This window comes from Patagioenas fasciata, chromosome 1 (genome assembly GCF_037038585.1).
Source record: "Patagioenas fasciata isolate bPatFas1 chromosome 1, bPatFas1.hap1, whole genome shotgun sequence".
NCBI classification, from domain to species: Eukaryota; Metazoa; Chordata; class Aves; order Columbiformes; family Columbidae; genus Patagioenas; species Patagioenas fasciata.
In genome coordinates this window covers 139,205,178-139,229,575 of record NC_092520.1, presented here as the reverse complement: position 1 = coordinate 139,229,575, position 24,398 = coordinate 139,205,178, and the positions used below count along the sequence as shown (strand labels likewise).

The window sequence follows — 24,398 nt, the reverse complement described above, 5'->3', positions numbered from 1 at the left end:
ATCCTATAGATCCAGTGTACAGTAAAAGGGTTTTGTCTGGTTAAGTAAAGTGCTCGTGGCATTTCAGACACTTACATTTTTGTATAGATTCAACACTTCCCGTCTTAAAGAACTGGCCATTCTCACATTGCAGTGAACTCTCTTATTCTTGTCTGCTATTTTTTTTTTTTTTTAACCTGAAGAATAATCAGTTTGACGTTAGCCTTCCATGGGAGTCAGTAAACCCAGCCTCATCCTCCACAGGAACCGCACAGTTTCTAACCAGACTCCTTTATCCTACCGAGCCCTATTTGCTCTAACTCTGTTACTTTATCATTCTACCCAGTGTCTCGTCTGCTTTTGGCTTCTTTCATTTTTGATCATCTAGTTTCTTGTCTACCCTTCCATGTGTCCTCAACACAAGAAACCCCCAAAACCCCTGAACTACCATACCACCCGTTTATCTCTGTGCTGTTCATCAGCTGCTTTCATCCCGGCTGACAGTTCTCTGCCCGACTGCTGGCCCGGCAGCTTCTCACTGTGCTCTGCTATGCAAACATTTGTATCCATATATATATGTGTGTACATATATATCTGTAGTGGTAACACACCCTGTTTCTCTGAAAATATGACAGAGTCTTATACAATTTTTGCTCCAAAAGATGCTTACTCTTTCACATGTATAGCTGCCTGGACACTATTTAAATTGATTTTTTTAATGTACTGTAACTAGGGCTCATTTTTGGAGTAGGGATAATATTTCAAGCATCCTCAAAAATCCTGAAAAATCATGCTAGGGCTTATTTTCAGCTTAAGTCTTATTTTTGGGGAAACAAGGTGTATATATATATATATATATATATATATGTATGTATATATATAGCACCCACAAAACAAACAAAACCCCCAAAAACCAAAAAACAAAAACCAAAACAAGCCCCAAGAAAACAAGACTGTAGGTACTCCTGCAATTTTTGTGTTCATAAATTTTGTTTGGTTTGGGTTTTTTTAAGTGCATTACGAATTGAGTCCAGTGCTGGCAGTATTTGCCAGTACTGGCAAAACGTAATGTAAAAAATATATCACGCGTTAGTACCGACTTAAACCCACTTTTATTTTTGTAAACAAAAGCCACTGGGCTCCAGCCCGCCCTCTCCAGACGGCACCAGCGGGGACCGGGCCGCCCTCCTGCAGGCCCGGCAGGGCCGCGGCCCGTCCCCCCGGGCTGCCGCCTCCGCCTGCTCTGCCTGTGGGGACCGGTGCCTGCCGCCCTACCCTGTCCCCCTGGGGCTCACCCGCACACGACCCCCAAATCCCCCGGCCCGACCCTCCCCGGCTGGAGCAGAGGGAGAAGGTCAATATCTCACCAGCTACGCGCCGGCGCCGCTTTACGGCAAAGCCGTAACAGGAGACACCGCCCTCCTCTCGCCCGACCTGGGGCGGGGGAAGGACGGACGCACACCATTGGCCAGCAGCGTGCACGTGGGAGAAAGAGCTGGTCGCCTAGGCAACGCTGCGGCGCCATGGTGAGAACGGGCAGGGGTGGGTCGGGCTCTCCCTCCCGTACGGCGCTTTGTTCCCGGGGCCTGCACCACGGCGGGCCGGGGCTCCGGCTGCGACCTGCTGGGGCCAGGCCGCGGGGCTGCCCCTGCGCCCTCAGCAGCTGCGGGCGGGCGGCGGCGGGCTCTCCCCGGGCGGTTTTGTGGCGCCGCTGTAACCGCGGGTCTTTGAGCTGCTGCGGGGAAGGAGGGACGCCAAGAGCGGTGGTAACGGGCGCCTTGAGCCGCTGATTCGGTGGGGCAGTGGGTAAGGGCTGGGCTGAAGTGTTCCCCGCAGGTTGATGAAGGACTGGTGTTTGGAAAAAGGGATTTAAGTCTTCGAGAAATCAGCAGCCTGTTCCAGTGCTCTGTCACCCTCACTGTGAAGAACTTTCTTCTCATATTTAAATGGAACCTTCTGTGTTCCAGTTTATACCCACTGTCCCTTGTCCTATCATTGGTTGTCACCGAGGAGAGCCTGGCTCCATCCTCGTGACACTCACCCTTTATATATTTATAAACATTAATGAGGTCACCCCTCAGTCTCCTCTTCTCCAAGCTAAAGAGCCCCAGCTCCCTCAACCTTTCCTCATACGGGAGATGCTCCACTCCCTTCATCATCTTCGTGGCTGAAGGGCACGTTGGCTCTTCTGAAATCCCCCAGTCATGTTTCTTGCGCTGCAGTTTGTTGCTGTAGCTGCTCCGAGGGAACTAAAACTCTGCTGTCAGAATCGCCCCAAGGTAACAAAGGGCTCCGCGTTCCCTGGCGCAGCTCGTCTGCTCCTCCCTCCCTCCCTCCCCACCCTACAGGGATGTTCTCATCAGTTACACTCTCTAAACTCACATGGCGATATTTAGATATTGCACAGAAAAGGAAATGGTTTGGTAAATGAAATAACCGATTCACTGATAGGTGTTTGTCTCCCGAGAACCAGTTTTTGTTTGGAGAATTCCCCTAATTACAGTTTTTTCACTTTGCCTCCCCATGAATAAGAACAAGACTCTGGTGGTGTTTCTGTGCTGTCCTAGGTCATCACGTGATGTAATTTAGTGTTAACAGGAATAGCACACATCAGTTGATTGGTTCAGAAAACGTTTTTTGAGTAAATTGTATATTGGACTATATTATATATTTATTGTACATTGAGTTTTTATTAGTGGGAATAAGTAGATACACTTCTATAACCATAAATGTAGTCTAGCCTGTTAGATTATGATGCTCTGGAGCCATGTGTTAGTGACTAATTTTCTCCAGTATTGAAGTGATTGTCATTATTATTTTTTCAACAGTTAATCTCATCTAATTTTACTGAGAAGTTGTATTTTCTAATTATTCCTTAATGCTCGATATCCTGTTTTCTGATGCTCACTTTCTTCTTTTTTCTCCCCCCTGATCTTCTAGGGTCCAAAAAAGAAAAAAAAGGTAGGTGGCCAGAAATATGCTCTAGTTCACATACAGCGTTTTGGCCCTTGCAGTGTTCATTTAGGTAGTATGCCAACACAATTCTGTTATTTTGGAAATTAAATGAGTAACATTACAAAGCACTTCATACTGAAATTAAAGTAAGCATCAGTTACTTCTGGACTTAATGTCTACAAAACATTATTTTTAAGAGATTCTGTTATAACAAAGGTGCTGTGACACCTTAATTGTATGCAAAGGTGTTTTTTAAAAGGAAAAAGTTGGGGTTTTTTTGGTTTTTAATCTGTATTTCTTCTGAGCCAGCTGGTCAGGCTGAATCAAATTTGAAAGAGGAACAGGCGTCTCCAGGACGCTGAGCTTGTGTCCCTTTTGCAAGGAGGCTGAGTCGTGTTTCTGCGGAGCAGCCAGAGAGAAGGTGGGAAGTGCAGCTGCTGTGGGTTTTGCTTGGCAGGGGGTGTCCGGGCGCAGAGCCAGTGCCTTGGCTTTGGGCTGCAGGCTGCACACAGAACATGATGGGCAGGGAGCACAATGGACAGAAGTCCAGGGGAAACTGGCTTGCATAAATTCCTGCCCATGGATTATTATTAATACAGCGAGAATGAAATTATCCACCCCTCCCCCAGAAAAGAACACGTTCAGATGTATCCCTTGGAGAACTGTGCATCTCAGCTTTGTCATTTCTATGTTAAGTCATAAGCATGTGAAAACAAGTTGACTGAAAAGTGACTGTAAGTAATTGAAACAAGCAGATTTTCCATCTTCATTTAAAATGCCGTTTCGTAGTAATAGCGCTGATCCTGCATGTTTGATTAAACCATCCCTGGTCAATGCAGAAAGCAAACAAATACAAAATCAAACAAAATGGTAATAAAAACTAAAAACCCATCCAAGTGACTTTTTGCTGGTGAGGAAAGAAGTAAGGGGTCATTAGCAAACATCATGAAATCCATCAGGAATTATGCTGTTCAAGTCTCTTGAAAACAATGTGGCCTCATGCACAGATCCAATTATAAAATATCTATGTGTATCATCAGTGAGGAATCTATGAATGCTATGAATTACAGGACAAAACCAAGTGTTCTATTTTGGTTAATCTGTTATATGACAGTAGATTTTGTATTTTAATGGTCTCATTTTTTTGTTGTTTTTTTTTTTCTTTTTTTTTTTCTTTTTTTTTAATATATATCCAGATGTCAGAGAACTGAAAACAAAGATAATTTCTGAGAAACCAGAATTTAAAATACAGTTATTCTAGAATTAGCCTAGAGGTTGAACAGTTAACTGTCTTGAGTTGCAGTTAGGATTTTACAACAAAAAAGAGAACTCTCTGTTAGTTGTCTTGTGTATTAGGTGCTTCTAAATGCCAGACTTGCCTATATCCCAAAATACATTTCCCAGTATTTCCTAAAATGTTTGAAGTTCTAACGTCTACTTACATATCAGGTCCACCTGTTATTCAATTTCTACATTAAAACAAGACATTTTAATATTGTCTTATTGTGGCAGTGTTCAGGAATGTCTAGCATAGAATAATGTATTAATTGTGAGAGCATATGAAGCGTCATGAAAATGAGAAAAAAAAAAATTGAGTCCAGGATGTGGGTTGCTGTTCTGGAGGCGTCATTGTCTAACATTTTAATTCAGGGATCACGTTAGAACGGCACAGTTATAGAGGACAAATACCTCCCAAAACGTATTCAAATAATATTGACACTCATTTTCTTTTCATTGCAAACATTAAGTCCGGTGGCAAAAGTAAAGTTAGTAAAGCTGAACAACTGAGATTACAGAAAGAAGAAGAAGAAAGAAGGCTGAAAGAGGAAGGTACTGTGCACTTCATTTAGAGATTATGATGGCACAAATCCCTTATTTTAAATAAATGGACAGAAAGTAATTTCCTAAATTGTATGCGGATCAATATCTATCTCTATCTCACAAACACAGGTGATTTCTCCTTCTTTTCTTGTGTGGGCCAAATTCTGTGTTACTTGTTACTGGAAGTCACTTTCCTATTGGAACCATACTCTTTTCTCCAGTTATTTCTACTGTGATTAGGAGCTTGGGAAGGAGGATGGCGTCTTCTGTCTCTACTGACTGACTGATTCTCCACTCACTTCTTCAAGGTCTTTCTGTTGTATATCCTTGTAGCCCTTAAAGTGAAATCCCAGTTGCATGATTTGACCTGTCCGCCTCATCTGAACGTGTCTGCTTTGGAGTTTTAGTGTCACAACCCCATACCCCGGTCTGAACAACAGATCCATCCCTCCTGCTTCCCTTTCTGCCCTTAATCCAGCCTGGTGGGGGCTTGGGCTTGCTATGACTGCTAGTTATAGTAAGTGACTGCTAGTCACTAGTAATCTCGGTGGTGGGGAGTCACAGCTCAGGTGAGTACAGGCAGATTTGGGAGCTGCCATTGCTCCTGTCTCTGTGCAACACAGATAAATTTGAAGTGACTTGCACGTACGCAGTGACATTCACACCACTGTTTGAGAACATCAGGATTGATGCGTAGGCTGTACTAGTTTAGGCTTAGAGGTTGGAATCTATTTTAGTTTTCACACCCTCTCTAATTTTCTAGTCCCTATGGCAGCAAAGAAAAGCTAAAACTGGGATCAGAAGTCACTGATCCTGAAGAGGATTTGAACAAACAAATAGCTGTAAGATTGAAGTTGTAGGAAACCAAAGGCTATAGGAAAGGAGAAGAGTCACTTCGAGCTGAACCATTCAGACAGTTTTACCCTTGAGTCTGGATTAAGAAACTGGGTCCATTGAAGCTGTAGATAAAAGGAGAGTGTGCTCCTGCTACCATTTCTGAGGGGAGAGGGCTTTCTGGTCCTTGTCTCCACTTGTGTTGTCAGAGACTGACACTGTGGTAGCACCACAGATAGTGTGTTTTAATACTATGATTCGAATTAATTGGGCTCATTTGGAAGATTTCTGCACAATATAATATACATGTTTGTGTTGTTCATTATTGTGGTTGTTTTGTCATTACATCTAATAAAAAAAAAAAAAAAAAAAGGTTTGTCTGGTTTTATTAAGCAAAATATAACTGTGCTCTTGATATATTTCCCAATCTCCAGAGGAGGCCCAAATTCAAGCACAACAAGAAGAAGCAGCAAGACTTGAAAAGGAGAGAATTGAACAAGAGCTGATGAAAAAGCTTGAGGCAAAAGTTAGTTTGTACTCACTGAAAAAATCTAATGGTATTTCTAAACTTGTCACAAAGTCTGCAAAATGTTAATAATTTAGTGTGAGAATAGAAATGAATTCTCTTATGTCCTTAGTGTTGGGAACAATGTAGAGGAAATTTTCTGTCATCACTAGATTAAAATTAATAATGAAAAATCTCGTTCAAATATCTCAATTTTTTTTTCTTTCATGTAATATAATTGTAAGAAGTAAACCAAATATTTAACTTATCTGTTTGATATATATTTTTTCATAGGATCAGGAACGAAGGGAGTCTGAACTAGCAGAACTTCATTCACTGGAACAGAAGTTTTTGTCTGCACAGCAGTGGAAAAGAGATTACAGAGCATACGCAAAGGTAAGCTTTCTTCCCAAGATCTGCCCACTGTCATAGAGGTTTGACAATGGACAGACTTTAGGCTATGTCTCCATTACAGGATCCAGAAGTTTCCATTTGTTGAATTTAGGTGTGTGCTATGACTGCATTTCAAGTTCCATCTCAAGGTAGTGACTGACCATGCTCGCTCTCTTCTGTCTTCTATACTTTAGTGTACTCAGAAAAGAAACATGGGCAAAGAAGAGCCTGGTTTATTCATTCTGCTTTTAAACATTCCACAAAAAAAGCTCTGCCAGGGCTTAAAAATATTTCTGTAGAATTGGAGACAATTGACAACATTTGTTCCAGTGGTTCCTGGGTATCACAGGTCATCATTTGTAGAGACGCTGGCCAAAACTTTGAAGGACATGGCACAAATCTAGGTCAGATAACAGGATTGGAGATGTATGAAAATGCAACCAGGAGTTAAAATCTGCAGTTCAAAGTGACCCACATGGTGGTTGAATCATCACCCAATAGTACTATGTACCTGTAAAGTTAAATTTTAAATAGTAAGGTATGGAAGTCCACTAGTAGAACGTTTCACTTTTGTGAATCCATCTTGCAGAAACATTCAGCAACAGTCTGATATGAGATTGGGTCAGTTTGGTTCCAAGTAAGGTGAAAGAGACTTGAAGACACAAGGAGTTTCTCTTTATCTTGTATATTGGTTAATCATTTATAATAATTTATAAAGCAGAGCAAATTTAGAATCATAGGATAAATTACATTATAAGGGACTTCTGAAATTCATGTACTTCAACCTCATGCACAAAGCAGGGCAAGCTCTGAAGTTAAATCAAGGTGCTCAGTTGGGTTTTGAAAATTTCTAAGGGTGAGGATACCACAGTATCTCTAAGCAACCTTTTTGAGTGCTTTACTGCGCTCATTTTAACATTTTTTCTTTAAAAGCAGTTGGCATTTCCCTTGTTACAGCTTGTGATCATTACCTAACTGCCGTGACACACCATCTTTGTGCACCTCTGAGGAACGTTTGCCTCTTTTTTTCTCTATAACCCCTCTCTAAGTACTGGTAGATTGCATTTGTTAGTCCTCTCCAGGCTAACAAAGCTCAGCCTTTTCTCATGTGTCATTTTCCCCAGTGCCCTGGAGAAAGGGAGGTGAGGTGAGACCTTGTCACTGTCTACAGCTACCTGAAAGGAGGTTGTAGCACAGAGGGTGTTGGTCTCTTCTCCCAAGTAGCAAGTGATAGGACATGGGGAAATGGCCTCAAGTTGTGCCAGGGGAGGTTCAGATTGGATATTAGGAAACATTTATTCACAGAAAGGGTTGTGAAGCACTGGAACAGGCTGCCCAGGGAAGTGGTGGAGTCACCATCCCTGAAGGTGTTTAAAAGACATTTAGATGAGGCTGTTAGGGACATGGTTTAGTGCTAGAGTTTGGTTAGGTTATGGTTGGACTCTTCCAACCAGAATTATTTTGTTATTCTAACCATCTTAATGTCCTTCCTCTGGATCCTCCGATGCACCACTCTTGCACTGAGGAGCACAAAACCAGGTGCTGTGCTTCAGACGTGACCTCAGGAGCCCCACAGAGAGAGCAGCCCTGGGCTGGCAGGTCACCCTCTCCCTGGTGCAGCGTGGTGTGCGCTCAACCTCCCTTGTCACAAGGGTGCAGCGTGGTTATTTCACAGTCACATCTTGTCACCCTTGGGTGATTTTTATTACCTTTTCAGTTGATGACAAGCTCTGATTTTATTATATTATTGTTGTGAACAAGAGAATCTCTTGCTCATTTCAAAAGGGGACAGTTGTTGTTTATGGATGTTCCAGAAGAGTATTTATTGGAAGGAGGAATATAAGATTTTTTTGTTTTCAAGACTAATGGCAAAATAGAATTATTATTTTTAAAATAAATCTTCAAATAAAATACTGGTAGATTATGGGAAATACCAGAGTTTGTATTAGTCTGTTGTTAGGAAGATTTAGGGAAAAAGAAATATATGATACAAAATTCTGAGTTTCCATGTTCATTTCTGAACAAATTCAGTTCAAATTAACAGATACGTCTACAAATTATCCTGAAATTGATCCTTCTTCTCAAATAACAGGTGCTGTTGTTTTTAAGAAGGGTGAAACTGAAGCTCTCTTTTAAGTGCAAAGATGTTAAAAAAAGAAATCGGACGTGTTACCTATTGAAGACTGATGAATCTTTAATACAGGCATTTCCAGTGACCTGAGTGCTCCCCTATTATTGCATTTTTTGAAATCAGTGGAGATGGTTATGGAAGTGGTTGGGAATGCAATTATACAAGCACTTTTGCTTTTTTACTTTAAAAGATCTGGTTTACATTGTAACGCAATCTTCAGTAGCAATGTATTATTAATCTTCACAGTATACAGGGAGGCAATGTTTCCTTGATATCCTACTAGAGGGATGAAAAAAATCACATTTTCTATGGTAAATTGATCCCATAAGCCAATGCTAGACTCAAGTGCAGAGTTAAGTGTGTTTAGCCTGTCACTGATTTTTTTTTCTTTCCCCACCTATAGGAATGACCAATAACCTATATGAAAATGAAATTATTAAATAAAAGGATATATAAGATTTCACATTCCCACCAGAGGTTTCGGGTGAATTTGTGACAGTTGAATTTGTGAATTTGTGCCAGTGAGGTGACAGGTGAATTTGTGCCAGTGAGGAGAAGGAAATCTCCTTCAGAGGCAGAGAAAGGAGGAATAAACATTTTGGAGTAGAAGGCTCCTAGGCAGCTTTATTGCCAGTGTAGGAATTTTCAGTTTTGTTGGCAGTATCTGGTTTGAAAACCATCTGCCTCTTCCACCTGCATTGGTTTCTCTTTTATGGTCTCAATCATTTACTCTTTCAGCTCCACATTTGTGTCAGGTACTGAATTCATTGCTTTTGTAGACATGTAAGCTCTACCTTGCAGAACAGAAACTTCTGATAAATGAATAAGTGTAAATAGCAAATGTTAGGTGAGCAGAAGTATCTTAACACATTAATATCAAAGTAAACCATTTTTTTTCAGGCATAATGATAAGCCAGGTGGTGTTACAGTCCTGTTTAGATGTAGGTGTGAGTGTATCAATGTTTTTGTCTTTCCGAATCCACATTTTGCTTGTAATAATGATGGTCATTTGTGCCACATACCTGTATCTACTTTTCTTTGAACATTTTCTGTAGTGGGAGCATTACCTCAGTTGTGATGGAAATCCTGACCCCACTGTACTGCAGGAAATAAATACTTTTATGAGCTTATGGCGTGACGATCAAAATGAGGACATTCAACTTGTGATGAAGAAGGGGGAACAGGTGCTAAATGTAAGTGTTAAAATGGTATTTTTCAATTTAAGCTTACCAGAATGTATCCTTAATGCCTGTCCCCCCCCCCCCCTTTTTTTTTGTGGCCAAGTGATTGAAATTGGCCATGACCTTCAAAACGCAGAATTTTTTCTTCAGTTTTTACTTTTTTTTTTTTTTAATTAGGGGTTTATCGTTAACTCTAAAGAAGATGACTATTGACTTTAAATATGCAGTGCGTTTAAGGGATTTGTGTGTAATGTTTCTACGCTGAGCTCTATTAATAGTATTCCAACATACATCATCCCTGATATGTACATTATAAAGAGTCTTGAGCCAGAACACACGAGCTCATGTCACATATAGATGCTCCAGTGGACAACAGCCTTATGGTGGAACACTTGCAGCCAGTAAAGGGTTACATAAGAGCAGGAGTTCCCAAAATGCAATCTACCAATCATTGATGGCTTGTTAAGCAATTTTAAGCAATTTGTGTCTGCTCTGTAAATTTAGCATTTTATTTTCAGTTATGGTAACTTTATAGTGTTTTTCAGAAAGTGGGGTCTTTCAGAAACTGGGGGTGAAAGTCACACGTGTAATACAAATGTCATTGGGCTGCTTTGGTTCTGAGTGTTACATTTCCTATCTTGCAATGCTTGCTGGGTGCTGCAATTTTCACCTTCCACATGCTGCCTTTTTCTGAGCCAGCAGGGAACATGCTAGCCCTTACCAAGAGTTTCAACAGATATCTCCTCCCTTGATCTTCTGTGCCACAACTCAAGCAAAAAGCCCACTTCTGCTCCTTCTCGCCATTCTTCTCCCCGCTGTCGTGTCTTTTCCTCCACCCCGCTGTGTTTCCCATCCAACGCTGATGCAGTTACAGCTCCTGCAGATCCTGTAAACTTCTACTGCCTTGCACTGTACTCTCAGAAGTGTATTACATAATACTAGAAGAGGAGCATTTTTGTTTCCCCCCCTACTGGAAACACAAGGTGATGCCAAACAGATTGTCTGTCTTCTCTGGGACTAAAACACTTGAGCGTTTCTTTCCTCTTCTACACGTTTTTAGAGGAAACTGTGAAACACTCTGAATGGTGAGACCATGTAGCTCAGCAGTTCGGAGTTGACTGTCAAGGCAGACCGTGTTAAAGGTGCAACATAAAAAACACAGTCATAGTGACAGTTCTGCTGCATCTTTGATGAGCAGTAGCACTGCAATTCCAAAAGATTAAGAGGAAGAAGCATCTGGCAAGTCTGGAAGGGAGGCATAAGTATAATCTGATCCTCCCTTCGTTTCAGTGTTACAGGTCACTTTGGCCAGCTAGGAATTTTTTTAATTGTATACAAGCATTTAGATGTTAAGATATTAGCAGGTAGTGGAAGACAACAATGTTATGACAGAGTTCCAAACTTCATGCTGAGGTTTGTTCTGAGAATTAAAATGTAATTACTGTATATATTTCTATTTTTTTAAAGGTTTCATAGTTGAGATTATTGCTATAGAAAATATGGTTCCATAATGAAACTTGAAACTTTTCATTACAACTAATTTTTGACCAAAAAGTTTTCTCATATGACCAGTCTCATTCAATAAATGATCTATTCTGTAAGCTAAGATTTCACAACCCACAAGTTAAGGAATGAAGCAGTTGGACTAGAGGAATGAAGGAAGGCAGACTTGGCCCTGGCATTTCCAGCACTTTGCATGGTTAACTGTCTATCTGATAATGCCATCTTAGCAAAATTTCTAGAGATATAATGAAAAATATTGTTTTCACAACTACGATATGTTTAGGTACAAAGGAAGCAAGTTGGCCTAATTTTTTATAATAGATCACACAGCATATTAAGACTGGTATTGAAACAGATATACTTTTCCCACATGTAATGTCTTCTAGTTAATCGAGAAGTTGCAGTTTCTTTTATTGGACACACCACTGAATGAGATAACAGAGAAAGAAACAGTCCAGTACCAGGAATCTATTCTGGAATTGCAGAATCTACTGCATCAGAAGTACAATGGAGCTACAGACCACCTGCTTAAAGTAAGATTTACTGCTTTGAAATGGTAATATGCACAGTGCACATAAGCTTAACTACAAGTTTCTTGCTGTGGTGGTTGTTTTTGTTTGTTGTTAAATTGTCACAGTATTTGAGCTTCCAGGTTTAGCATTTGGGTTTCCACATAATGTGCATAATAGATACCAGACTTGTAATTCTTCAAAATCCTTGAAAATATTAGCTTTAGAGTGGAAATTCCTATCATTAAGTCATTTAAGATTAAATTATTGTGAAACTTTGTGAGATTTGGACATGTTGAATACAAGGAACACTGGATGAAATTTGTTTCCTACTTTGTCTTAGTGATTTAAATTAAAGCTAGTTGACTGTACAAAAGGTTGCAAATGTGAAAAGCAGGTCATAAGGTTAGCTTGTACACATTTTTTAATACAAGTTCATATGACTATAGTATTTTTCAAACTAAGATGTTGGAAGAGTAAAGAGTATTTAAACACGAAAATGAAAATGTGCTTGGGAATCCATTTTCTGGGGTGCATGTATAGGTAGTGATCTTGTTTGCTGTTTTATGTATACTAATCATATAGTAAGTATGTGTACCAAAATAATATTGCTAGAAGGGAAAAAAGAAAGGGAAAAGAGTAAAGGAAATCACAGAATGGCAAGGGTTGGAAGGGACCTCTGGAGGTCATCCAGTCCAACCCCTAGAGCAGATGGCACAGGAATGTGTCCAGGTGGGTTTGGAATGTCTCCAGAGAAGGAGACTCCACAACCTCTCTGGGCAGCCTGTTCCAGTGCTCTGGAACCCTCAAAATAGAGAAGTTTTTACTCATATTCAGGTGGAACCTCCTATGCTTCAGCCTGTGTCTGTTCCCCCTGATCCTGTCATTGGGCACCACTGAAAAGAGTCTGGTCCCATCCTCTTGACATCTACCCTTGAGATATTTCTAAGGTCTCCTCTCAGCTTTCTCTCCTCCGGGCTGAACAGACCCACCTCTCTCAGTCTTTCCTCATAAGAAGGATGATCCAGATCCCTAATCATCTTCATAGCCTGCCGCTGACTCCCTCCAGTAGTTCCTTGTCCTTTGTGAGCTGGGGAGCCCAGAACTGGACCCAGTACTCCACATGGGGCCTCACCAGGGCAGAGTAGAGGGGCACGATAACCTCCCTTGACCTGCTGGCCATGCTCTTCCTAATGCACCTCAGAACACCATTGGCCTTCTTGACCACAAGGGCACATTGCTGGCCCATGGTCATGGTTGTCCACCAGGACTCCCAGGTTCTCTGTAGAGCTGCTTTCCAGCAGTTCAGCCCTTAACCTGTACTGGTGCCTGGGGTTATTCCTCCCCAGGTGCGGGACCCTACACTTGTTGAACTTCATTAGGTTCTTCTCCGCCCAGTCCTCCAGCTGTTCCAGGCTGTGAACTGGTTGTATGTTCATAATCAAAACCCTCTGCAAGTTAAGAAAAGTTAAATTCTTTATTGTCTTTACTGAGTTTAGGATTAAACTCTCCTAATGTAATTATAATTTCACCAGTTTCATATTGACAAAAATATAAAACAATTCTTTCAGTGACCGCGGGATAGAAGTGCATTGTTGCTCATTAAATTGTTGTTGTTGTTGTTGTTTTTGTTTGTTTGTTTGGGTTTTTTTGCTTGTCCTGAGAAGTATTTTTGAAGGCAATGATGAAGGGAGATACAGGCAGTACCACTGAAGGGGATAATGTAAGGTTCCATGTCTGTCAGTATTTGACTGACAGAATTGATGAAGTCAGAGGAAGAAAAAGAGCATAGTTCAAATTTTAACAAAGAGATTAGAGTTTATGACTGTAATGTTTTAGCATATAAATACTACGTATCTGAGCTTGCTTTTTTATTCCCATATGTCTATTTTTTTAATTTATTCAAGTGTAAATGTAAGTAAATCAAAGTTATATCAATAAGAAGAAAGCATGATTGAATCTGCTTTTTCCTTTGTAGTCAGGTAATATGCACGAAGATGCTGACTCCGGAAATATGCAGGCAGTCATAAAGGATAAAAATGTTACTTTATGTATTTGGGCCAATCTGAAGAAGAAAGTAAGGTACAGCATACTGAAATTCTTAGTTTGGCATGAGGCCTGGCCTTGTCTACCCAAGTCAAGTAAACACCAAGGACCCGTTTCTTGTAATCTCTTTCATGTTGAATAGCATTTATTCTACAGACTCCCAAGTGATGGATTCATACCACCCTGTTTCTAAGGAAGGTACTGGTTACATCAGAGTGTTGTTAAAGAAATTGAAGTGGTTTACATATGTATATACATATAAATATATATATCTAATTTGTTTCTTAAAATACTACTGTAGAACTCTGTTGCTGCCAGAGCAATTTTTAAAGGAAAGCAATGTTTCTTGCTGATACACATTAAATAGTTTCTAAGCTGTTACAGTTGCTTGCAAAGTGGTGAATGATGCTTTGGGCTCAGTTCTCTGTTACACAGAAGAATCTAGAGCCTGAGGTGGAAATATCCTCCAGTGTTGGTTCTGAATCTAAGGGGTTTTTAATTAGATTACCATTTTACTGATATATTTTTCAAAACAAGATTTATGAGCAGACTTCCTTCTCCTATTCTATGAATATGAGGAATAAATAGGTAAAAAGACTTTGCCTTGGACCTGTTGCTGTGGGCTTTGCAAAGATCAGTAGAAGGCTGGGTCCTGAGCAGTGTCAGACTGACCTGCAGGAAGAGCCATTTGGGTTGGTGTTAAAGCCTTTTGGTCAGCTTAGAGATGCACTTACAATTTTCAACCAAGATTTAAAAAGTAAATGATGCTTTCATAGAAGATTTTTAGAACTTGTGACCAGCTGATCTTATCCAGAAATAAGTATTATATGAATTGTTCTGGTTTGGGCTGAGCAGGAACTGCATTGATCAAGAAACTTCTGTATCTGATAAAAGAATGCAAGTTCACAAATCAGATACCTGATTTGATGCAAGTTGGTGTGCTGCTCTTAGCCTGTTTCCTGCACTGTCACAAGGATCAGTGGCTGTGTAATACTGTTGATTATCAAAATTACGTTTACATCTGTGTATTGCTTTGGGTTTTGTGTGGAAGATGCTGAGACTGATGTAACACAGGCAGCCGGTGACTTCACATATGTAAGATTTGCCCATGTAATTAGTCTTTTTTACCAGGAATGTACTGTGTAGAAGAACTGTTGTCTGGTTCTGCCTCATTGTCATCCTATCAGGACTGTTATTTTTGTAGCTCCCGATCCCCTTAAGGCAGTTACAGCTTTCCTGGAGGAGCTTACAGACAGCTGTCAGTACAGGACAGGAGGGATATTTTGACGTCCCACTCTGTTTCCTAGTCTGTGCCATGCAACAAAAGAGAATTTAGGTGACTTTTTGATTTGAATGCTTGTGAAGAAATATAAAATAAGTGCTGCAAGTCTTACTAAGGAATGTTATTTTTTCAACTGTTGTTTACAGGTTCAAAAATCATGTGTTTTATGATGCAAAGCATGGATTTGATCTGTCAAAGTCACTGGCTGTGAACAGTGTTGCTGTTCGCATATTGCATACTCACTATGATCATGTATCTCCACTTTGGCTGCAGTGTCAGAGTGTGCCCAAATTGGAAGTCTTAGATAGCCAAGAGTTAACTCAGCATTCAAAAAACAATGTCGAGGAACCAGAAGAAGAGAAAAAGAAAGCCAAAGAGCAGCCCAACATGCCTGCTGAAGGAGAAACGTGTTCTGATAGGAGAAAGGTAGGTAAGAAACCTCACCAAAGGATGTTCCACATTGCTGTAGTTACTCAGGGCCCAGTCGCAGTGTAGCAGCTTCTAAACGTGTCCTGAGAGAGCCAAGTTCTTAAATGTTTTATACAAGAAGGCAACTTGTGTTAATAGTGTGTCATAGATGTTCTCAAGGGAACGGAAAGATGGATGACCACAGATTGTGGTACAGAAGGTAGAAAGGGAAGTTTGGCCAGGGTGTGATAGTTGCTGTGCAGCTGGCATGCATGAGTTGGCATTTGATTGGCAGTTTAAGAGGAAGAACAAGCCATGGCGAATGTCTGATGTTGTTGTAAGATATTCCCATAAATCTGTGACAAATGTCCAGATGAATGGATTCTGCTCCTGAGAAATCGGCAACTCCCTAGAATCACTGCAGGAATCCAATATGAGGAAGATGAGCAGTGTGCAGAATCGGATTCAGAGTTTGGCAACATCTGTGACCTGCAGATGAGGGGCTCAGGTTCTCTATCTGAAATTTCTCCACAAATAACTGTAAAACACCATCTTTTTATGCCGCCTTAATACATTTGAAGCAACAATCTTTGCCTTTTTCCTTTTCAGTCCCCGACACCTTTGTAGTGAATCAGTGCCTGAAATTCCCCGCCGCCTCTTTTTTTTTTTTCATTTTTTCTTTTGTGTATGACAAATCTCATCTTTTGGCAGTTTTCACCTCCATTTTTCAGACTTTCCTCAAGCTCCTCACTTCATTCCTTCCCTTTTTCTTTCCTAGGTCTTACTCTCCTTATCCAGTTTTGTGAATTTTCCTGTTCCCTCTGAAGAGTCCTCGTCTTTCAGCTGCTGCATTCTCTCCTCCTGTTTGGCTCTGCCTTGAGTTCTCCCACATTTATGTGCATAAACACTTTGTTCCCCTCACCTTCTGTCCTGTTTCCGGAGACGAATGTTCTTCCTGTGCACTGGCAGGCACAGCACAGGGCACAGGAGATGGATGACTCGTACACCGAGCTGCAGTTTGTCTGTGCTGTGCAGTCTGCTGGGACCTGAAGGAATTAGTATCTGGGTTGGAAATTTGGCTGTAAATCAAGGGTAGTGTTTTGGAAAGAGAGAAGGTGATGAGAAAGGGAACAAATATCATGGGCAAGGCACAGGCTATCACTGCAAGTGGGGGTTCTGGCAGAGTTTCAGTACGGCTTTGGATTCAGCGTCGGCTTAAATTTTCTTTGTGTCACACTTCTAGCTGTGAAGTCAGCATAAACGTAATTTTTGAGTGCATACACTGCTAAGAAGGTTAAGTGCTTGTATGGTACTTGCAGAGCTTGAGATGGAATTTGCTGTGGAGAAGAAGTAGTTATTTTGTGTTTATGTGTCTTTAACCAAAACTATTTTTGCTAGCTAGGTAGAAATGATGTTTCCTAAAACCTTGACCCTCTAGCAAGATTGGTGCAGATGTTGCTGGAGGAATGGGACTGTACTCTTTCTCCTTGGAGGTGCTGCCCTCTTCTTTATTGTGTCTGTCTCTGACTAATGGAAAAATGTCTTTTGCTTTTCATATAGTCTGCTATCTCATTCAAAGAAAACAGTGATAGCCCAGCTGGTATAAATGAGACAACAGAGGAGGAAATCAGGAGGAAATCAGAAACCTTGGACATACCATCACAAGGTATTTGGTTAGTTTTTATGTGCAGCATTGCAAAAGTACTTATTCTAAATATTTTATTTTAAATATGGAAACATTGTGATACAGATCTCTGTGAATGGAACATAGTTTATAAAATATTAATGTTTTGATAAGACTTGAGGTTTTTTGACATTTCTGTTAATGATTGTTAAATGCAGGTAGGAAAAAAGGACAGGTAGGAAAATGGATTTTGTCCCCACGCTTATTTCAATTTATTTATGTTTCTGTTAATGTAGATGTTTATTATGTTTATGTACACTTGTGTATTTTTACGCGTATGTTTATGTATGTTTATGGGTGAGACGGAGAATCTTTATGAATCTGCCAGGCTGTCTGGTGAGAATTGACTTCCTCAGGAAAAAATGATTCAAATGCATATAACAGTAGGCACTCTTGTTGTGTAGCTGTTGCTGAGTATTACTTAAGTGTGTGCTTTAAATGAGACACATGCAGATACACTTTGCTAACAGAGGGCCTAATTCTAGGAACTAAAACTGTTCATCTGTCCCACGTAAGTTTCAAATTTCTTCTCTGTTTTGGTGTCCTTTGGTTTGATGAGTGAGTTTTCTTGTAGTCCTGTCTTAAATAGAACAACTGCACCCTATTCAACGTAGTTTAGCTAAACTGGACAGCTTTTTCCTTGTTGTAAAAACAAACAAAAAATGAACAAACAAACAAACAAAACCCCAACCCACAAAACCCAAAAATCTCCACCCCACAAAACTGCTGAGCACAGTCCAAGCAAGCAGCAGTCAGACTAGACCCTGAAGACAGCCCAGAAAAGGTGATTTTCAAGAGAATATAAAGAACTTGGGCTCATTTGGAGGAATTTGCTATTTCATTTCGGTAAGACTTTGAAAATCCCTGCCATAGTGTTAGGTGAAATGTATGTTCACAGAAGTGGACTAGTTATACTTGAATGTCTTCAAGCTTATCTGCTTTAATAAGGAGAGAAGGCTTATGGAACTACGCTTTTACCGGCATGCTAATGATTTGCAAAACCATTCAACCACTCTTCAGAGTAGAGTTTGAAAGGACACTCAGTTACCACAAATGCAGTAAAAACAGGCAGCCAGGTGAACGAGAGGGAAAAATCAGGAATGCAACAACAGGGAAAAGAGCAAGAACTACTGCAGTTCTCTAAATTTAACTTCATTGTACCAGCCTTAAGAAGTTAATTTAGCTTGAGAGAACAAATAGTTTGGCTTAGAAGATACTTAAGTATTTTTGTGTTATATTTAAAAAGCCAGTTGAAAAGTGCAACCTACCACTGTGGCTGGTAGTAAAATAGTTTTTACTTCCTGTAAATGTACTGATTGGAATAACTGCAAAAGGACATTATGGTGTTGTGTGAATAGAGTAGAATAAAACTTCTGCACACTGCAACTAAATCTGTCGTTATAAAATTAACACTGTTTCCACTTGTTTTTCAAAAAAATTGAAGACCGTTTATATAGATATTTGTCATTTTTTGAGATTATCTCATTCTCTAAAAGCAAATATCGTAACATGGTGGCTGTTTTTACAGTATTGAACACTTTTTCTTTATCTCCACCAGTGGTAACTTCTGTTCTCCTTCTGTAATATCCAGTGCAATGTTTTATGTGGTCTTGTGGGGTTTGTTTGTTTGTTTGTTTTGTTTTATTTTATTTTATTTTATTTTATTGTTTTGTTTTTGTTTTTTAAGAAAACATTTCTGGACATTTTTGTCTGTGGTATTGATGCCTTCTAATGACATTTTTCAATTAATTAAAACTTAAATGCATGCTTATATGCAATATATACGTAACTATGTGTGGAAAAATAGGAATTATCTTTGTTATCTGAAAATTATTTCACGTTAAATCCCTCTTACTCTTCGTCTTCTGTCTTTCACCTTCAGCACATGACCTGTAGAACATCATGTCTTTTTATTTGCCTCATTTATTTTCATACCAATACAATCTTATTAAGTCTGGCCAGAATCTACTGTATTTTGTACTTGTGAAATTTTTCTGTGATTGATGAAGTGATTCATATTGTCAGTAAAACCTTTTTCCTGTATAAAGCATTTTGAATTGACTACAAATTTAGAGCAGAGATTAATCTGTTAAAAAGCTCAGTATCAAAACAAGAAGTGCTTTTTGTTGTGCAGCTGTCTACTTTCCCCACATTTCAATTAATTGTGAAAAGTTTTAGAGAACACCAGTAGATGGTGCTGAAATGCTGCAGAGTGTGAAGCACTTCAAGCGCTTTTTTTGTGCAAAAGTGAAAAATAACAGAAATGGGAAATCTCAGTATCTTAATTTAAGCACCAAGTTAACTCAGGTTGTTTGCCTACATTTTTTTAGTTCAGGATCCACTGCTATGGGAAGAGACAAATGAAAAAGAAGGGACAAATGGAAAAGAAGAGACAATAACTGATGAAAACATTGTTGATTTGCAACAGTTTGTACCTGTGGGTGGTGTGTACCACATTGATGTGCTGCGGCTTCCACCCCAGGTCAAACAAATCAATGACTGGAGCATGGTGGAGGTGAGTGAGGCGGCAGCTTCCACCCCATGCAGTCCTCTTCCCTCTCATCCTTAAAGAGCTGTTCTTGAGATGCGTGTCACCACTGTACAGAAGCTGTGGACATGATTTCTTAGGCAGCAAACTAGAAAATGAAGTTTTCTAATCATTCTTGTCCTTGTTCTAATCGTTCAGTTGTGCTTGGCCAATTTTTGGAGCATCTAGAGGGAAGAGATCAGCCTGCGGGTAGAGAGGTGTATGCTCCGTCAGTGCTCCTCAGTGTGACTGGCACAGATTTTTGTGCTGGAAAATGCTCTTGGTCAAAGGAAAAGCAAAGAGAGAAGTACTTAGTTTTTTGTGTGTGAAAGGAACACTTAAAGAAGGATGGTAGCAGAATTACTACCAATTCAGTTCCAGGCTCTGCAGGGTATTTGAGGACTATAGCCAACATGTTGTAGTTTTCCCACTAGTGGAGCCTGCTGCAGCACTAACCTACATCACATTTTTTGCTGTGAAGCTAAAAACCTTTAATAAGTGGAATTCCTATACAAAGGAAGTGGACTGTGGGCAAATCAAGAGGCATGGGATCTCCATTCCCAGCCAAAAACACAGACCTACATTACCAGTTGTGTGTGACCTCTTTCGCTCCCTTTGACACTGTGTGGACAAAGTGCTTTTGCCTCTTAGGTGCACTTGGTTGTTTTGGAGACAGTGGATCTATTAAAAAAATCTCTGCCTGCTGTGTGGTGCTGCCTTCAGGGTGCCATCAACAGCACATGCAAGGTGCAGAGGCCTGTTGGTAGCCACCCTTCTGCTGTCTTCAAGGAAACGTGCAGTACTAGCAAACCATTAACACTAATAAATTTTAAACAGAGTGTCAGCAAACTCTGGAGGTGATTAGGTGGACTTGAAAACAACGAAAAAAAAAGTAGGCTACTACATTTTCTAATAAAAATGTTATCTGTACTTGTCCCATCTTACCAAAGTTACTTGATGTTGGATTGGAGGCATATCCATATCCTCCAGAAGAGGCTGAAGATGCTGCACAGCCACTGATAAAGATAACCCTCGGGCTTTCTGACAGTGTGATGTATTTCGAAGATCCTGTGATAGCCCGGTGGGATCCTGCAGGTATTAACTTACTTAGGACAGAATTTCATTTTAAGTTTGAATAATGGAATTTATACCCGAGTTTGTTTCCAGAATCAAGCTGTAAAGATAAGACACAATTCAGAGCCCAGAAATAATTTGGGGACTTCAGTGTTAATTGATTTAGGATTTAGCAATTTGTTTTCGGGTTTTTTTTGGGGGGGTTGGTCCTATTTTGCTTCTGCATCATATCTAATAGTAGATTGCTTGTTTAGGCTTTTTACTGTAGCTTTTTGTTGTGAATGGAAAAACAATACATGCCATTGAATGGGTACACCTGTATTACACAAATCAGATTTTGCTAGTGTAAAGCCAGGTGAAGTCCATTTTGAACCAAATTAGCACCTACCTACATGTAGTAGTATTAAGTTAAAATATGAAAATTAAATATAAGAAACCAAATGTGATATTATAATTAGATAATTACAAGATACCTGACTTTACTTTCGTTAAACTGTTTTAATTAAAAGTTTGATATTTGAAGTTACTCTTGAAAATGAGCTTGTGGATGCTATGTAGCAAGTAAGACATGAGTTACATTAGTATTTATGTTTCTTTTGAGATTGAGAAGCTTTTCTGTCAAAATTAGCCCAATCTTGTACTTAAAGACAATTAAAATGAGGGAAATTTTTGCTTTTAATGAATTATCTTTATTTTTATGCCTAATATTTTATCTTAACTGTGAATATTGCTTAACCTAGGATGTCTTTACTAACTAATTCTTCCCCAGCATATATCACAAGCAGAAGCTTTACATATACATCGTAGTATTTTTGCATCCCTTTTGTAAAGGCCAACAGTGGAGAACTGATGGCATCAGCAATATAACGCATGAAACCCAAGAAAGGACTGTCACCTTTGCGATGAGTGCCTTTTATACAGTAGCACTTCTCCAGGATGCTCATCTCAATATGCCCTATCAGGCATGGGAATTGCGACCTACTGGTGTGGATGAAGCAATACTTGTAGTTGCTGCAGTCTTTGCGACAATTCGGATACACATTAAGGTACTGTAAATATTTTTGGTGGTTTGTTTGTTTGTTTGTTTAATAAAACATTTGCATATTTAAGAAAATAATTATATATATAGAATTTTACAGTATCCTTTATTAAGAGCTTGTGATGCTTCCACAAGAGCAATTTGTCTCACTCTGCACCAGTGAAAATGAGGGAGGATCTCTTCCTTTCCGAGCATTGTAGGGAACAGTACTGATGATTTAATTAGAGTTATTTTCTGTGGTCTGGTCAGAAGAAAGCATCTGTATGATTGTTCTGCAAAGTTCCAGTAAGTGCTTTGGTATTGACACTGCCTTGCTGAATTCAAGACTTGCACCAGCTAGAGACTCACAAATTGTTTCTCTCTCCCCCTGGCTATACCAAGAGAAATAAAAGCATTTCAAGCAGCCTATGACTACTGCTACTTGTTCCTTCTAAAGGTTCAAATTACGCATGATTATCCATATGGTCATTGCTGGATAAATCAGTAACAGACATGATTTTAAAAGAGTTGGTATAAGCACAAGCATGGGCCAGTAGAGCAGTGTCATTTCTGAAAGCCTACAGAAAACTGTCTTGCTTTAAGATATGTGAATGAATGTTTACAGCCCAACATTGTGGATAACGTATGCAATATCCAGAGGAGCAAAGGTATTAATATTTGATGCCTAAAGCAGAAAATAGCTTTCGTGACTAGTAAGTTGCTGTCACTGGTTTGTACAACAGGGTAATCAGTGTATGTTGTCTTCAGTAGTGGTGGAAAAGAAGAATGTGCTTTCCCACATCACAGGAAAATGGATAAGTCCAGTTGACCTAAGAGCACTTCTGAAAAAAGCTGGTGTGAATATTTTCCCAGGAGAGTATTCTCACAAGTATGTCTCTGTGAGCCAGAAGGTGAGTGGATGTTTTTCCTGTTGTGTGTGTGGGTTTGTTTGGTTTTTATTCTTCCTCCACCTGTTTTTCACTTGAGTATCATTTTCTTGTGTGAAGACCTGTTGTGCAGAATCAGGTGGCATGTACACAAGTGTGCTGCCAACTTAACCAGAGGATGTTGGTTAAAGCAAACTTTGTCTTACGCTTGTGTATCACAAGGAACTATACTGAATTTTAATTTTTTTTTTTTTAATTTTTTTTTTTAACATGCACTTTTACATTACAGGCTCCCCTAGCAGAAGTTAGGGCCTATCAACAGATGGCACTGGTTGCATCTGCTTTTGCTTTTGCCTGGAGCAAATGGAATCTAGAAGCGGGTCAAGAGCAAGTAGTGTTCAAGGTTTGTGGATTTAGACTAAACTTCTACAAGAACCCAGCACAGAACTCTGGCACAGTTAAAGACACAGAAACAATTAACTTCTACAAGTTGTGGTCATCTCAAACATTGTCTTCAACCCCTACCTATGCTTTTAGTGCAGCAGTTTTAGGATTTAGGGTTGACTACTTATTGTTCAGTGTGTGTCAGTAAGAGTTCAGAGCCAGCTTCTCTGCTCATGCATTTGTGAGGTCTGTGATGGGACACTAATGTGCAAGGATGGGTAACAGACAGGTCAGCTATCAAACCTTTAGCCAAAGCTGGGATGATGCCAGTTTTCTTTAAGTATCCTACTGTAGGGGTCCTCTGAATAGCAAGTTTCATAATTAATATCTGGGAATTTCTTTTGTCCATACGACAGTCCATTTGTTTCCTACTATGAAGGAGGGAACAAGCAACTTCAGCATTGATTTGGTTCTGTCTGTGAACCAAAGCATATGTGGCTAAAGCTGCTCCTGGGTAGAGAGAAAAATACTCCCAATTTGGGGTTGTAGATACAGAACATGTCTTGAGATGCTCTCCCACCCTTTTGAGTTAATTGCACATGACATACAAAGATATAGTCTAACACTTAGTCCCAGGACAAATTACACCTGTTGCACTTAGCTACTCTCTCTCCATGTGAATCAGGAGCAGCAAGAAAGCTGGAGTGATCAAACCTTGCATTTTACAGAGGCAAACGGGAAGGAAGATTTTAGTGTTGGTACAGTACCTGGTACACAGTCTCTTAGGCACAGAGAGCCAATGTTGTGTTGAGAGTTCAAAACAGGACTTTGTTTTGTTTCTGATTATCATAGAATTTAGAATTTCATACTAGAATTTATCTTCTGTCAGTGTCATGAGCTTCACCTTACATCACCATTCTTTTCTGCAACAGGTAAGTGAGCACCTAAAAGCAGATTCTGTCAGTGACAATGACTGGTCTCTTTACCTGTTTAATGGTCAAAAAGCACAAAAGCTCAAGATCACTGAAACTAGTGAAGCTTTTTCAGAAGAGCTAGAAGAAGATTCAGAATTTCATTCCACACTCCTCCATATGCTTAAGGACTTTGCCAGCCAAGAAGCAATTGATAAAGTAGAAACAGCTAACTTCTTGTTTATTGATGTTGTGTATCAGCTACTACTTGCTACAAGGGTTTTAACATACTCTTAAACACTGCATGCTTTCCTTTAAAACTTTATTATCAAAGGCATTCAATAAAGTTACATTTCAAGTGCTGAA

The 24,398-nt window shown here is 39.8% G+C and overlaps 2 protein-coding genes across 8 annotated transcripts in view; one reads left to right on the top strand and one right to left on the bottom strand.

The window, feature by feature from the left end:
• Positions 1–1,417, bottom strand: part of ETFRF1 (electron transfer flavoprotein regulatory factor 1) — a 3,444-nt gene extending 2,027 nt beyond the window's left edge. The window contains exons 1-2 of the mRNA XM_065845718.2: positions 1,347–1,417; positions 76–176 (exon numbers count right to left, since the gene is read on the bottom strand). Coding sequence (XP_065701790.1) covers positions 76–120 — 45 coding nt within the window. The 5' untranslated portion in view covers positions 121–176; positions 1,347–1,417. The remainder of the gene's footprint in view (positions 1–75; positions 177–1,346) is intronic.
• DNAI7 (dynein axonemal intermediate chain 7) lies at positions 1,375–24,398 on the top strand. 7 transcript variants are annotated; one of them, XM_065848941.2, is made up of 16 exons: positions 1,375–1,505; positions 2,920–2,940; positions 4,683–4,764; positions 6,024–6,115; positions 6,389–6,490; positions 9,674–9,811; positions 11,689–11,835; positions 13,790–13,893; positions 15,286–15,565; positions 17,108–17,213; positions 19,562–19,746; positions 20,709–20,853; positions 21,664–21,878; positions 22,594–22,761; positions 23,027–23,140; positions 24,054–24,398. In XM_065848941.2, the coding sequence occupies exons 1-16, from the start codon at positions 1,503–1,505 to the stop codon at positions 24,327–24,329; spliced, it is 2,178 nt and encodes a 725-aa protein (XP_065705013.2). In that variant the 5' UTR covers positions 1,375–1,502; the 3' UTR covers positions 24,330–24,398. The 7 variants fall into 7 exon arrangements, with proteins under 7 accessions (XP_065705013.2, XP_071672110.1, XP_071672107.1 ...); XM_071816009.1 differs by lacking the exon at positions 9,674–9,811; XM_071816006.1 differs by lacking the exon at positions 23,027–23,140.

What these genes read in the sequence shown, in the direction of transcription:
- DNAI7 (XM_065848941.2), top strand. An exon ending in AAGAAGGCTGAAAGAGGAAG is followed by an intron (nt 4,765 to 6,023) that starts GTACTGTGCACT and finishes CCCAATCTCCAG; the next exon opens with AGGAGGCCCAAATTCAAGCA. An exon ending in TGAAAAAGCTTGAGGCAAAA is followed by an intron (nt 6,116 to 6,388) that starts GTTAGTTTGTAC and finishes ATTTTTTCATAG; the next exon opens with GATCAGGAACGAAGGGAGTC.